Here is a 14,050-nt window from a genome sequence, read left to right as displayed (position 1 = left end):
CTGGAAGCCACACCAATGTGTCGGAGGAAACACAGTACACCTGGCGACCTGGTCAGCGTGCACTGCGCCCGGCCCGCCACAGGAGTCGCTAGTGCGCGATGAGACTGCATCGGCCAAACCCTCCCTAACCCGGACGACGCTGAGCCAATTGTGCATCGCCCCATGGGCCTCCCGGTCACGGCCGGCTGCGGCAGAGCCTGGGCTCGAACCCAGAATCTCTGGTGGCACAGCTAGCTAGACCACTGCACCACCCGGGAGGCCCGCAAATGTGTTCCTTGTGAGTAGAAGGATCTATATCCTGCATTTCATGACTTTAGGTCAAACGGGGTGAAGGGCGCGATCTTTCAAAGTTTGCATTTTCAATCTCTTGTTATAGCGCCACCGTCTGGTCAATCAGTGTGATCTCTAAAGGGCAGGACGCATCATTCACCCAAGTTTTGTCAAAATCGGGCCAGTGGTGTCGGAGATCGTGTGTGACATACCTGAACATGTACAAACGGATCAACATGGTGCTTTCAAGATAACTGGGAACTCTGTTGGGAGGGGAGGGGCAATATATTCCAGATGAGGTCATGACATCGGTGATCTATAATGGCTGAAACATGCAATAGGGGTGTGTTCCTATGCTTAGACGTTGCTGACTACTGACAGCTCTTACAATGCCTGGATAGGTATTTCACCTATCAGCTCTTACAATGCCTGGATAGGTATTTCACCTATCAGCTCTTACAATGCCTGGATAGGTATTTCACCTATCAGCTCTTACAATGCCTGGATAGGTATTTCACCTATCAGCTCTTACAATGCCTGGATAGGTATTTCACCTATCAGCTCTTACAATGCCTGGATAGGTATTTCACCTATCAGCTCTTACAATGCCTGGATAGGTATTTCACCTATCAGCTCTTACAATGCCTGGATAGGTATTTCACCTATCAGCTCTTACAATGCCTGGATAGGTATTTCACCTATCAGCTCTTACAATGCCTGGATAGGTATTTCACCTATCAGCTCTTACAATGCCTGGATAGGTATTTCACCTATCAGCTCTTACAATGCCTGGATAGGTATTTCACCTATCAGCTCTTACAATGCCTGGATAGGTATTTCACCTATCAGCTAACCACATATTGTTATAGCCTGGCGAGGAGAAGCTCTGCAGACCGTGTCCTGAAGTAATTTAGCCGCACTCTGTAGAGTTGCTATTTTCTCAAGTTTTCTCAATGAACTTGACATTCCTGGATTACTCATTATATTAATGAAGTCTGATTCAATCAACAAATACGATGGTCCATTTTTTTTTTTTAAAGGTTAAGGGTCCAAGACTGTTTACATATCTGGTGGCTGTGTTGGCAAAATCACTGCATATCCCATCGTGCCATGTAGGGAGAGGCTGCCCGTTGTCACAGTTCCAAGACCAGTCAGTAACGTCCAGCTAAACCCCTACGTCAATGACGCCGGTGGATCTTTAAACTGATCTTAGCTCTGCTTTAAGTTGCAATAAAACACGACGGATGGTTCGAACCAGTCATGACTATTCAACAAAACAATAAATGCTTTTCAACTTTCTTTGAATCTGCCCCAAGTCGTTATATATATATATTTTTTATTGTGCATTTTGCTATTTGCCTCATGACTCCTGCATACTTTGTTGACTACAAACTTTCTTTACCCAACTGTGGGACAGGCTGTTTGTTCCCACACTCAGGACTCTGACTCTCTATTGGTTACACAGACTTTTGGCCTCCCATCCTATTCTAATCACCTCTCACCGGCTTTGTATTCATGTTACCTGATGAAATTTCTGTTCAATATGATCTTGTTGCCATCTGATGCACATTCAAATGTTATAAATCAACACTGCAGAGCTCTCCCTGTACTATGTGGTGCCTTGATTGTATTACTGTTGATGATATCTGGAAATGTGCATGTACAGCCTGGCCCCTCTACTGTTGCTAGGCCCAATTCTGACTTGTGCTCTGATATCTGATTCACTGATTTCTGCTCTCGTAAAAGCCTGGGTTTTCTGCACGTTAACACTAGAAGCTTATTACCTACAATGGATCAATTGAAAGTGCAGTTCCACAGCTCCAATCCAGATGTGTTTAAAATATATATATATTTAACCTTTATTTAACCAGGTAGGCTAGTTGAGAACAAGTTCTCATTTACAACTACGACCTGGCCAGGATAAAGCAAAGCAGTGCGACACAAACAACAACACGGAGTTACACATGGAATAAACAAACATACTGTCAATAACACAATAGAAAAAAAAGTTGGAGTGTTTTGAATACTGATGTTAACCTTTCTGGTTATAACCTTTTTTGGCACGACAGATCTTCCAACGATAGGGGAGTGGCAATCTTTACCAAGGATCACCTTCAGTGCTCGGTTGTCTCCATCAAGTCTGTCCCCAAACAATTTGATTTGCTGGTTTTAAGCATTAAACTTTCAAATAGCTCTTTGTTGACTGTTGCTGGGTGTTATCATCCTCCATCAGCACCGGCCTGTACCCTACCTGCCCTAAGGTCTCTCCTGGCCCCTTACACTAAGTCTGAATTTGTCCTGCTAGTTGACCTAAACTGGGTCATGCTTAAACCACCTGACCAAATCCTAAAGCAATGGGACTCCCTACATCTTTCTAAGATTATTACCAATCCCACAAGGTATGACTCCAAACACCCAGAAAATGCTACTCTACTCAACGTTGTCCTCACAAATAATCCTGATAGGTATCAGTCTGGTGTTTTCTGTAATGACCTTAGTGATCACTGTTTTACAGCCTGTGTTTGTAATGGCTGCTCAGTGAAACGACCTGTGTTGAGTTGTCATAGACGCTTGCTAAAAAACTTTTAATGAGCAAGCCTTCCTTCATGAACTGGCCTCTGTGGAATGGTATAGAATCAGCTTGATCCCCTCTCTTGAAGACGCTTGGACATTTTTTATATTTTCAGTGGTATTGTTAACAAACATGTCCCCATAAAGAAAATTAGAATTAAAAACCGGTTCAGCCCCTGGTTCGACCGTGATCTTGCAGAGTTACTCCACCTCAGGATTTGACGAAAGGCTCGGCACACGCATACTTCTTAACTGACTTGCCTAGTTAAATTATACAAAACATTTGCATATCCTTGCTTCAGGTCCTAAGCTACAGGCAGTTACATGTGGGTATGTCATTTTAGGAAAAAAAAAAAAAAGGGTCCGATCCTTAAGAGGTTTTAAACCGATGTTTTAAATGAACCTGAATCTAGAAAATGAATGGTGAAGTTGCTTCTGGACACTGTAGACTCCACTCTACAGCAATCTTCCAGTCGATGACATGCACACAACCATTGGTTGACGCATGCAACATTATGATGAACGTCGGGAACCGAATCGCATAGGTGAAAGATATGTTCATTTGGCTCCCTGGTTTGCATACTGCTGCTACTCCTTTAGGAGCTCAGAACAATTATCTGCAGATAATTTACTAAATATTTATATAAAGAGGGTGAATCCTCAATGCAGAAACAAATAGTGGGGAGAGTGCGACAAGCTGATTTTTGTAGTGCTTTAAAAAGAGATCTAATTAGTCCAGGGAAAAAATGTATTTGAAGGCGCATTTCATGATCTGACATAATGGTAGCCTACTTTTTTTGCGCTTTACGTTGGAGATAAAAAAATCTTATGGTTCTAGGTTGATTTTTAAGTATTTTGAGAGAAGAGCTGTTTGCGAGCCAAATGAGCCGGCTCTTTTACTTGAACGGAGCCAGTGTTTTAGCAATGTTATATTAATAGTCCATGTTTTAATTCAAATGGATTACATATGATTATAGTAAATACATACCACTTTATAATAAGATCAAATACAAATCTCTTATGAACTTTGGAATTCCTTTTTACTTTACTTCACTAATTCTTAAGTGAACAAATAAAAATGCATCAAGTTTTACCTGAAGTGTAAGATTACAGTTACACGAAGCGTCATCCATGTATTTATTCAAAATAGAATATAAAAACTATGTCGATACTCGATTGCTGTGGCCTGCGTGACTGAACGTAATAACGTCAGTCAAAGCGGAAGTGGCTGCTAAAGATGGTAGCTGACAGAGTCGTGCTACGCATGTAGCCTTCAAGCGATATATTATTCTCTTAATAAACTAAATACAATATCCACAGGTCAACTTTGTTTTGACGTAAAGGATCATTAGCTGAAACTGAAGAGATATGGGTAGCTAGCTATTTATCTTTTCCATGTTTGAAAAAAACGGTGGGCAGACGCTTGGTAGCTACCTAACGTTAGCTGTTTTCTACAAGGTACCTGGTAAGTTGGTAACTTATGTTCTACAAGCGGATGTTTTTGTGCACCTATGAACGACCTAGCTGGGTTTTCAGCGTTCATATGACGATACTAATTCCAGTTTTGTGACGCGCAAATAAACACGGCAGTGTGACTGTCACACAAACATTGTTGTTACTAACTAGTCCTTGGTGAACTTAGCTTTACACGTTAGCTAGCCAGATAATGCGCCGTTGCAAAGACGAGTAGGTCAAATCAACCATACAGTTTTATTTTCATGTCGATGCCTTTAAACGACGTTGTGAAATGCCGAAAGCAGTTGATTTGGTTGCGGCAATATTGACCTGACATGGGTGTTGCCAACTATTTTTAAGTAAGATTAGCTAGAGTACCACCGTATGAGTCACAATACACATAAAACCTAGCGGTCAAACAAGGAAGTTTTTCCACCATTCACTTTTCCCATAAGGGATTTTTAGAAACACTTAAAATAAGGGCTTTGTTTCTTGTAGGCGTACCCTGGCGTGACATTTTGATAACCGTGTAACTCTCTTTAGGACAAGATGACTTATCAATATATTCTGCTCTATTTACTCTTAGTTTCAAATAATAATTTGTATCAAAGTAGATATGCAGGACTACAAGTGCCTGCAAGCTAACTTCATGTCATAGCTAGCTGACTCCTCTGCCAACAGGTATTGTGTCAATTTAAAACCTGCACAAGACAGTTCACAGAATTGTCAATTTAAAGAAATTACAATTGATTAATTACTACATTTAGCTAGCATTAGTTAATCCAAATATTATTACTTTTGCCTCAATTCGGCAGGCTCATCCAGATCATCATGGCATTTATAGTTCCTTATGATAGCCACATTTATCGTTACATTTTTAGGGGGTAAATACAGGCGACTATATTGATGAGTCACCTTGTCCTAGAGAGATTTACACTTATCAAAACGTCACGTCAGGGTAAGTCTACACAAACACAACCCTTATTTGAAGTGGTTCTAAAATCCCCTGTGGGGAAAATTAGTGGAACCATTTCCCTGTTTGATAATTAGGTTTTCTGGGTATTATGACTCATACTGTGGCACTCATAGTCATAAAACCCGGAAATGGTTTAATATTTTTTTCACCATGAATTTGTGCATCTGGGATTTTAGAACTACTTTGTGTAGTCTTACCCTTGCGTGACCTTTTATAACCTCACAAATCTCTAATGGACAAAGTCACTTTTATCAATGATTAGCATTGCTACTTTTGGAGAGCAAATTGAGGCAAATATTTTGATAAAATTCACCTTGCCCTAAGATAATTACACGGCTATCAAAGCGTCATGCCAAGTTGAGCCTTTTATTTTTTATTCACCATATGGAAACTGAATGGCGGAAAAACTATTGGAGCCATTTCTGTGTTTTTATGGTTATTTTAACGTGTCCACTGTGCCGGACTATTGGCTCTTTGATTAGTCGCTAGATGGCGTTTTAACGTTGCCGCGGTGACGTCACAGAACCAATTTGCCTTATTGCAGCACAACTGCGTTCCCCGACGGAGCGTTTTCTACCCAACCCCATTTGTTATTTTCTGCTTCTCCAGCTATCGTTTGCGGCAGAATTGAGTGGGAGAACTCGCTAAATGCTATCCCAACCATAGAAATCTTCAAAGTCAGCCTGAACTGTAGTTGAATTTGTCGCTAGCACCGTTTACCAATAAAAGTCAACTGGAGGGTTCTGAACACTCCCTAAATATAGCCACATAGTCGTTAAATTTCGCAACAGTAGGCAAATCATTGCGACATGTAATGGAAACGGCAGATATAGGATTTGACATGCGTAATGGAAACGGCAGATATAGGATTTGACATGCGTGATGGAAACTGCAGATATAGGATTTGTCTTTTGCCTAACTTTATTTGTGACAAATGATGATGAATAATTGATGATTGCCGTATACATTTAAAGGTACGTGATGTCATCGTGTAACTATAAGCTCCACTCCACATTTTTAATTGTAACTAATAAAACATTTTCTTTGCAGGATAAGTATTGTCCTGACTTTCAAGAATATCTGAATTGCTTTACCTTGCTTTTTTTCTGATTGGCTGGATGCAAGTTTCACCATCCAATTATTTCAGATCTATGGGAGTGCATTCTATCCATGCTGGCTTTCGCCGGGGCTACCTGAGACATCGAACAGATGGGTGTGAGTAGGGCTGTTACGGTGATCTTATTACCCCCACACCGGTGGTCACGATGCCAGTTAAATTCCACGTGACCGTTTAGTCACAGTAATTAGGCTTCTCCGAGCTCTGATACTGCTGAGGGTCATTTAGTAGCCTACCAAACTTCTGAACTCCCTGGTACTCAGCACTCTATTGTCCCTCTAATCACTCTGACATCAATGCAAATGTGATCGAAAATCTAATCAAACACTTCATGTTGAGCAACATTTCTATAGGCTATGTAATTGCGTGAGAAAACAGTTTTGATGGACTATTAAAAAGAGGAGGATCCCATCAACGTAGCTGGTGAACGGTTCTTGTGGACTAGGAGACTAACGTTAATAATGAAAACATTACATAAACATACAGACTAAGGAAATACTGCTCTCTCTTATAAAGGGGCCTTGGACACTCACTTACCTTGACATGAAGAATCTAAATGTATTAAACAAGTCCCTTCGTTGTGTAGTCGACAAACTTGGAATTTCTTCTTAATTGTCATTTTGCGACGCCATCAAAAAATTCCAACCAAACATCTGGATCTCACAAATAGTGGAAGCCTCTTGTGGCTGATCTAGGATCAGCCTACACCTAGATCTACAGTAGTTGCATTAGGTGATGAGAAGAGAACACTGGTAAATGCCGTAAATAATCATATTACACTGTCAATACTGTGTTGTAATGTATCATTCTTCTATTACAGGTGTATGGACTTCCTGCTGTCGTCTTCTACTACAGGTCATCTAAAGTGTATGGACTTCCTGCTGTCTTCTTCTACTACAGGTCATCTAAAGTGTATGGACTTCCTACTGTCTTCTTCTACTACAGGTCATCTAAAGTGTATGGACTTCCTGCTATCTTCTTCTACTACAGGTCATCTAAAGTGTATGGACTTCCTGCTGTCTTCTTCTTCTACAGGTCATCTAAAGTGTATGGACTTCCTGCTGTCTTCTTCTTCTACTACAGGTCATCTAAAGTGTATGGACTTCCTGCTGTCTTCTTCTACTACAGGTCATCTAAAGTGTATGGACTTCCTGCTGTCTTCTTCTACTACAGGTCATCTAAAGTGTATGGACTTCCTGCTGTCTTCTTCTACTACAGGTCATCTAAAGTGTATGGACTTCCTGCTGTCTTCTTCTACTACAGGTCATCTAAAGTGTATGGACTTCCTGCTATCTTCTTCTTCTACTACAGGTCATCTAAAGTGTATGGACTTCCTGCTATCTTCTTCTTCTACTACAGGTCATCTAAAGTGTATGGACTTCCTGCTGTCTTCTTCTACTACAGGTCATCTAAAGTGTATGGACTTCCTGCTGTCTTCTTCTACTACAGGTCATCTAAAGTGTATGGACTAACTGCTGTCTTGCCATTGACTGCATTGTTGTTGTTCCCAACAGCAGGACAACATGAGTGGAGAGAGGGAAACATTGTTGGATGAAATCGAACAGAGTTTATTTACTCTAACTAAGGACAATATACTTTACCTGTGTGAACGTTGTGGAATTGATGGCTCCCAAGTTAAAGGAAAGCACCATCGCTCATTGCGACGTAAAATCATGGAGGAAATGTGGGTAAATGCAGATTCAGTCAATTCGGAGGAGCATGGAATGTCTTGGTTACTCCAACTGAAAGATGACATCAGAAAGATACATATAGAATCTACTGTGGCACCCATGAGTCCCAGCCAGTCTGATGATGACGATGCTACAACCTGCGGCGAGGAATGGGACATGCAGGACAAGGATTGGTTTCCTAGCAACGGGCTGGAGGCGGAGTCATCTCCAGAGAGCCACACCCCAGAGCAGAGGGAGAGTGGTGTGAGTACATCCCAGTCAGAAAGTGTTTCTGGTTCTCAACAGTCTGTCTTGGATTCTTCTTGATTCAGACTCCTTCTATACTGTACATACATTGGAGGAGAATATCTGAGGTTCCTTCTCTTGGACTTTCTCCTCCAATGCTTTTTGAGGAGGCAGAATAGCCCGATTGAGGAATCAAGGAAAGACTTGAGATTTCAAAATTCAGTTTGTCAAGATCACGTTCAGTGCTAAAATGCCAGCCGAGAAATAGCGCTCAGATTTTTTTTTAAACATACCCAAGAAAAATGTCCGCCTGTGCAACATGAACCTAGTAAGACCAGTTCTGTAGTCTGTGCAGTAGACTTAATACATTATCACAGAATATTGGCTATGTTTGGCCTGCCAATATTGTTCTTCTCAGACCATATCATATTTCAAAACTTGAGCTATGATAAAATAGATCAGTTGATGTATTACTTGCGAGGCAGAGCTGAGCATAAATTGAAATAATGTGCTTTTTTTATTTTACTTGACTGATGGTACCGGCATGGTGACCACTTCTTTAAATAAATAGGAGTGCAAGGCTTTATCGTTGGCATGGTGACCACTGCTTTACAAGTAGGAGTGTTTCCCTCCCTGCTTCATCTAGTCTCTATTTCTGTCTCTATTTTTTGGATTTCCAGGACAAGCCTACTTCGCCACCTTCCTCCCTCCAGTCCTTGGGTTGTACCTCTCCCAGGAGTGCCTTATTTCGGGGTCTGAAGAGGGCGTCTGTGTGGCTGGACGACTGCAGGAAAACACCCGGGCTGAGTGGAACTGTGAGAGAAGGAGATGAAGAGGAAGAGGGAGATTTGACTGATCAAAGTAAGTAGAAGGTTTTAGTGGTGTGTTGATGCGTTAATAATGTGGTCTGGAGGGTTAAGGGGTGTGTTAATAATGTGGTCTGGAGGGTTAAGGGGTGTGTTGATGCGTTAATAATGTGGTCTGGGGGGTTAAGGGGTGTGTTGATGCGTTAATAATGTGGTCTGGAGGGTTAAGGGGTGTGTTGATGTGTTAATAATGTGGTCTGGAGGGTTAAGGGGTGTGTTGATGTGTTAATAATGTGGTCTGGAGGGTTAAGGGGTGTGTTGATGTGTTAATAATGTGGTCTGGAGGGTTAAGGGGTGTGTTGGTGTGTTAATAATGTGGTCTGGAGGGTTAAGGGGTGTGTTAATAATGTGTTCTGGAGGGTTAAGGGGTGTGTTGATGTGTTAATAATGTGGTCTGGAGGGTTAAGGGGTGTGTTGGTGTGTTAATAATGTGGTCTGGAGGGTTAAGGGGTGTGTTGATAATGTGGTCTGGAGGGTTAAGGGGTGTGTTGATGTGTTAATAATGTGGCCTGGAGGGTTAAGGGGTGTGTTAATAATGTGGTCTGGAGGGTTAAGGGGTGTGTTAATAATGTGGTCTGGAGGGTTAAGGGGTGTGTTGATGTGTTAATAATGTGGTCTGGAGGGTTAAGGGGTGTGTTGATGTGTTAATAATGTGGTCTGGACGGTTAAGGGGTGTGTTGGTGTGTTAATAATGTGGTCTGGAGGGTTAAGGGGTGTGTTAATAATGTGTTCTGGAGGGTTAAGGGGTGTGTTGATGTGTTAATAATGTGGTCTGGAGGGTTAAGGGGTGTGTTGGTGTGTTAATAATGTGGTCTGGAGGGTTAAGGGGTGTGTTGATAATGTGGTCTGGAGGGTTAAGGGGTGTGTTGATGTGTTAATAATGTGGCCTGGAGGGTTAAGGGGTGTGTTAATAATGTGGTCTGGAGGGTTAAGGGGTGTGTTAATAATGTGGTCTGGAGGGTTAAGGGGTGTGTTGATGCATTAATAATGTGGTCTGGAGGGTTAAGGGGTGTGTTGATGTGGTCTGGAGGGTTAAGGGGTGTGTTGATGTGGTCTGGAGGGTTAAGGGGTGTGTTGATGTGTTAATAATGTGGTCTGGAGGGTTAAGGGGTGTGTTGATGTGTTAATAATGTGGTCTGGAGGGTTAAGGGGTGTGTTGATGTGGTCTGGAGGGTTAAGGGGTGTGTTGATGTGTTAATAATGTGGTCTGGAGGGTTAAGGGGTGTGTTGATGTGTTAATAATGTGGTCTGGAGGGTTAAGGGGTGTGTTGATGTGGTCTGGAGGGTTAAGGGGTGTGTTGATGTGGTCTGGAGGGTTAAGGGGTGTGTTGATGTGGTCTGGAGGGTTAAGGGGTGTGTTGATGTGGTCTGGAGGGTTAAGGGGTGTGTTGATGTGGTCTGGAGGGTTAAGGGGTGTGTTGATGTGTTAATAATGTGGTCTGGAGGGTTAAGGGGTGTGTTGATGTGGTCTGGAGGGTTAAGGGGTGTGTTAATAATGTGGTCTGGAGGGTTAAGGGGTGTGTTGATGTGTTAATAATGTGGTCTGGAGGGTAAAGGGGTGTGTTGATGCGTTAATAATGTGGTCTGGAGGGTTAAGGGGTGTGTTGGTGTGTTAATAATGTGGTCTGGAGGGTTAAGGGATGTGTTGATGTGTTAATAATGTGGTCTGGAGGGTTAAGGGGTGTGTTGATGTGTTAATAATGTGGTCTGGAGGGTTAAGGGGTGTGTTGATGTGTTAATAATGTGGTCTGGAGGGTTAAGGGGTGTGTTGATGTGTTAATAATGTGGTCTGGAGGGTTAAGGGGTGTGTTGATGTGTTAATAATGTGGTCTGGAGGGTTAAGGGGTGTGTTAATAATGTGGTCTGGAGGGTTAAGGGGTGTGTTGATGTGTTAATAATGTGGTCTGGAGGGTTAAGGGGTGTGTTAATGTGTTAATAATGTGGTCTGGAGGGTTAAGGGGTGTGTTGATGTGTTAATAATGTGGCCTGGAGGGTTAAGGGGTGTGTTGGTGCGTTAATAATGTGGTCTGTAGGAGGAAGTAATATTGTTTTGACAACACAGCTGTGTGATTCAACTTCTCTAGGACTGATAGTTTATGATGAAGACTTACACTGTATTCACTGTTTTATAAATGGTTTTGTTTACACAGGAGAGAGACATGACTATCCTGGATCCTCTGGGGCGCCTCAACAACATCCTGATGCTGACAAGGCAGAGAAAAGTCTCTCCAGATCAGAACACCTTGAGAAACATGAATGGAGACCCACAGGGATGAAACATCACCGCTGCTCTGACTGTAAGAAGAGTTGCAAATCTTCATCAGAACTAAAAAAACACCAGAGAATCCATACAGGAGAGAAGCCTTATAGCTGTTCCCAGTGTAGGAAAAGTTTTGCTCAGTTACAAGAACTGAAAGTACACCAGAGAACACACACAGGAGAAAAGCCTTATAACTGTGATCAATGTAGAAAGAGTTTTTGTTATTCAAGCCAGTTTAAAGTACACCTGCAGAGACACACAGGCGAGAAGCCTTATAGCTGTTCAGACTGTGGCATAAGCGTTTGTACCTCAAGTCAGCTGTTATTGCACAAGCGAACCCACACAGAAGAGAAGCCTTACAGCTGCTTACTGTGTGAGAAAAGATTTTCGTCAAAATATAGTCTGAAATTACACCAGCGGGTCCACACTGGAGAAACAAATTATGACTGCGATCAGTGTGAGGAGAGTTTCACCTCGTCGGCAGACCTCAGAACTCACCAGAGAATCCACACCGGAGGGAAACCTCACCTCTGCTCCCAGTGCGGGAAGCGCTTCCGCCAACGATCGGGCTTGAAAAGCCACGAGAGAATTCACACAGGAGAGAAACCTTTCCAGTGCTCCCACTGTGGGAAGACATTCAGCCACAGGGCCACGTTTAAAGCACACCAGCGGACTCACACTGGAGAGAAGCCTTACCAATGCTCCCAGTGCAGGAGGAGTTTCTCCCAAATGGGCCACCTGAAAGTACACCAACAGACGCATGCTAAAGTGAGGTCTCACCTCTGCCCGCAGTGTGGTAAGGGCTACTACTCTCTAGACATCTACAATGCACACATGAGAACACACAACGGGGAGAAGACTCACCACTGCGCCGACTGTCCCAAGAACTTCCTCACCCTGACTCAGCTCAAAACACACCAGCGGACACACACAGGAGAGAAACCGTACGTCTGCGACCAGTGTGGGAAGAGCTTTGCCGAATCGGGAAGCCTGACTCTACACCAGCGCTCGCACACCGGGGAAAAACCTTACCACTGCTCTGAGTGCGGGAAGAGCTTTGCTCGCTCCGGGGCACTGAAGAAGCACCAGCTTACACACACTGGGGAGAAGCCTTACAGCTGTGGTCAGTGTGGGAAGAGGTTTCCCAGGTCAGATACTCTGGCTACACACATGAGAACACATACAGGAGAGAAGCCCTATAGGTGTGATCCATGTGGTGAGAGGTTCTCCTATCATAGGTGCCTGGTGAAACACATGAAAACACATGTAGGAGATACACCAGCCCTCGAGCGACCAATCACCCTAGCCCTCGGGGTTGAATGACCTATCCATCAACCAATCACACCAGGCCTAGGGTAAAATATGAACAGCATGGTAGCAATTGAAAGAAAAACGTTGAGGGCACAACAGTTCACCTGACACAAGACTGAATCCAAATATTACTGTTGATTTGATATTTTCTGTACTTTAGGCCACATTGATAACATGTTACTGAACAGCCATTGCGTTCCAATTTCAACCTGTATACGGGTATGAGTGTAAAGGGTTAATGGCATATAATAATATTGTTAGTATTATTATTCTATATTGTTATTATTATGGGTTCGTTGCTGAGTGTTGTATTTGTGCTATATTTCTTGAAATGATTTCAGAATGTGTTGACCCTGATTTGTTAGATACTCCCCCGCTCCCAGCATTTACAAGCTGAATTGTTATGTTGTTGACTTGATTATACATTTAGGATGTTTCTAAATATCTGTTTTATACCAGGTTCTGACATGCATCCTTTTGTCCTGATCTTGTCCACATTCTGATTGTGACCACATTTTAAGACGGGTGTAAACAATCAAAGGACACCATTGCGATCGGATCTTCCTGCCTACCCCCGGAGGTATTCAAGCACACATTGTGCTGTTGGATCTGGACAGTGGAACCATTTTTAAAACATCATAATTATTCCGACCTTCTAAAATCATTGACCGGTGTCAGCATTGACTTATAGCATCAATGTGTCAAATAACTCAAGTAGGCAGCATCGATGTGTTTTAAAATATTATTATGAAAGAGTACCTGTCAAATAACTTGCATTCAGGTAGGGGCCAGGAAATCTGGTCAGAATGTGGACACAGTGGACGGATAAGAGACACATTTTAATACCATGTGTAGACGTATGTCTGAAAATGTGGGCACAATCAGAGTTATATTAGAACCAAGTATACAACAAATCTGTGTCGTAGTCCCAAATGCCACCCTGTTCACTAGGACGTACACTACTGTTCAAAAGTTTGTGGTCACTTAGAAATGTCCTTGTTTTTGTCCATTTTTAAAATAACATCAAATTGATCAGAAATACACTGTAGACAGTTAATGTTGTAAATCACTATTGAAGCTGGAAACGGCTGTTACAAGAAAAAATTGAATATCTACATAGGCGTACAGAGGCCCATTATCAGCAACCATCACTCCTGTGTTCCAATGGCATGTTGTGTTAGCTAATCCAAGTTTATCGTTTTAAAAGGCTAATTGATCATAAGAAAACCTTTTTGCAATTATGTTAGCACAGCTAAAAACTGTTGTCCTGATTTAAAGAAGCAATAGAACTGGCCTTTAGACTATTTG

At 42.4% G+C, this 14,050-nt stretch overlaps 1 protein-coding gene across 1 annotated transcript; it reads left to right on the top strand.

The window, feature by feature from the left end:
* Nucleotides 1-4,066: 4,066 nt before the first annotated feature.
* On the top strand, nt 4,067-13,761 carry LOC120035258 (zinc finger protein 883-like). The gene is made up of 4 exons (XM_038982052.1): nt 4,067-4,306; nt 7,904-8,323; nt 8,986-9,166; nt 11,322-13,761. Exons 2-4 carry the CDS (start codon nt 7,913-7,915, stop codon nt 12,752-12,754), a joined length of 2,025 nt encoding a protein of 674 aa, XP_038837980.1. The 5' UTR covers nt 4,067-4,306; nt 7,904-7,912; the 3' UTR covers nt 12,755-13,761.
* Nucleotides 13,762-14,050: the final 289 nt, after the last annotated feature.

This window comes from Salvelinus namaycush, unplaced genomic scaffold (assembly GCF_016432855.1).
Source record: "Salvelinus namaycush isolate Seneca unplaced genomic scaffold, SaNama_1.0 Scaffold10, whole genome shotgun sequence".
Lineage (NCBI taxonomy): Eukaryota > Metazoa > Chordata > Actinopteri > Salmoniformes > Salmonidae > Salvelinus > Salvelinus namaycush.
The sequence above is the reverse complement of the archived record's forward strand: the minus strand, read 5'-3'. Positions and strand labels throughout refer to the sequence as shown.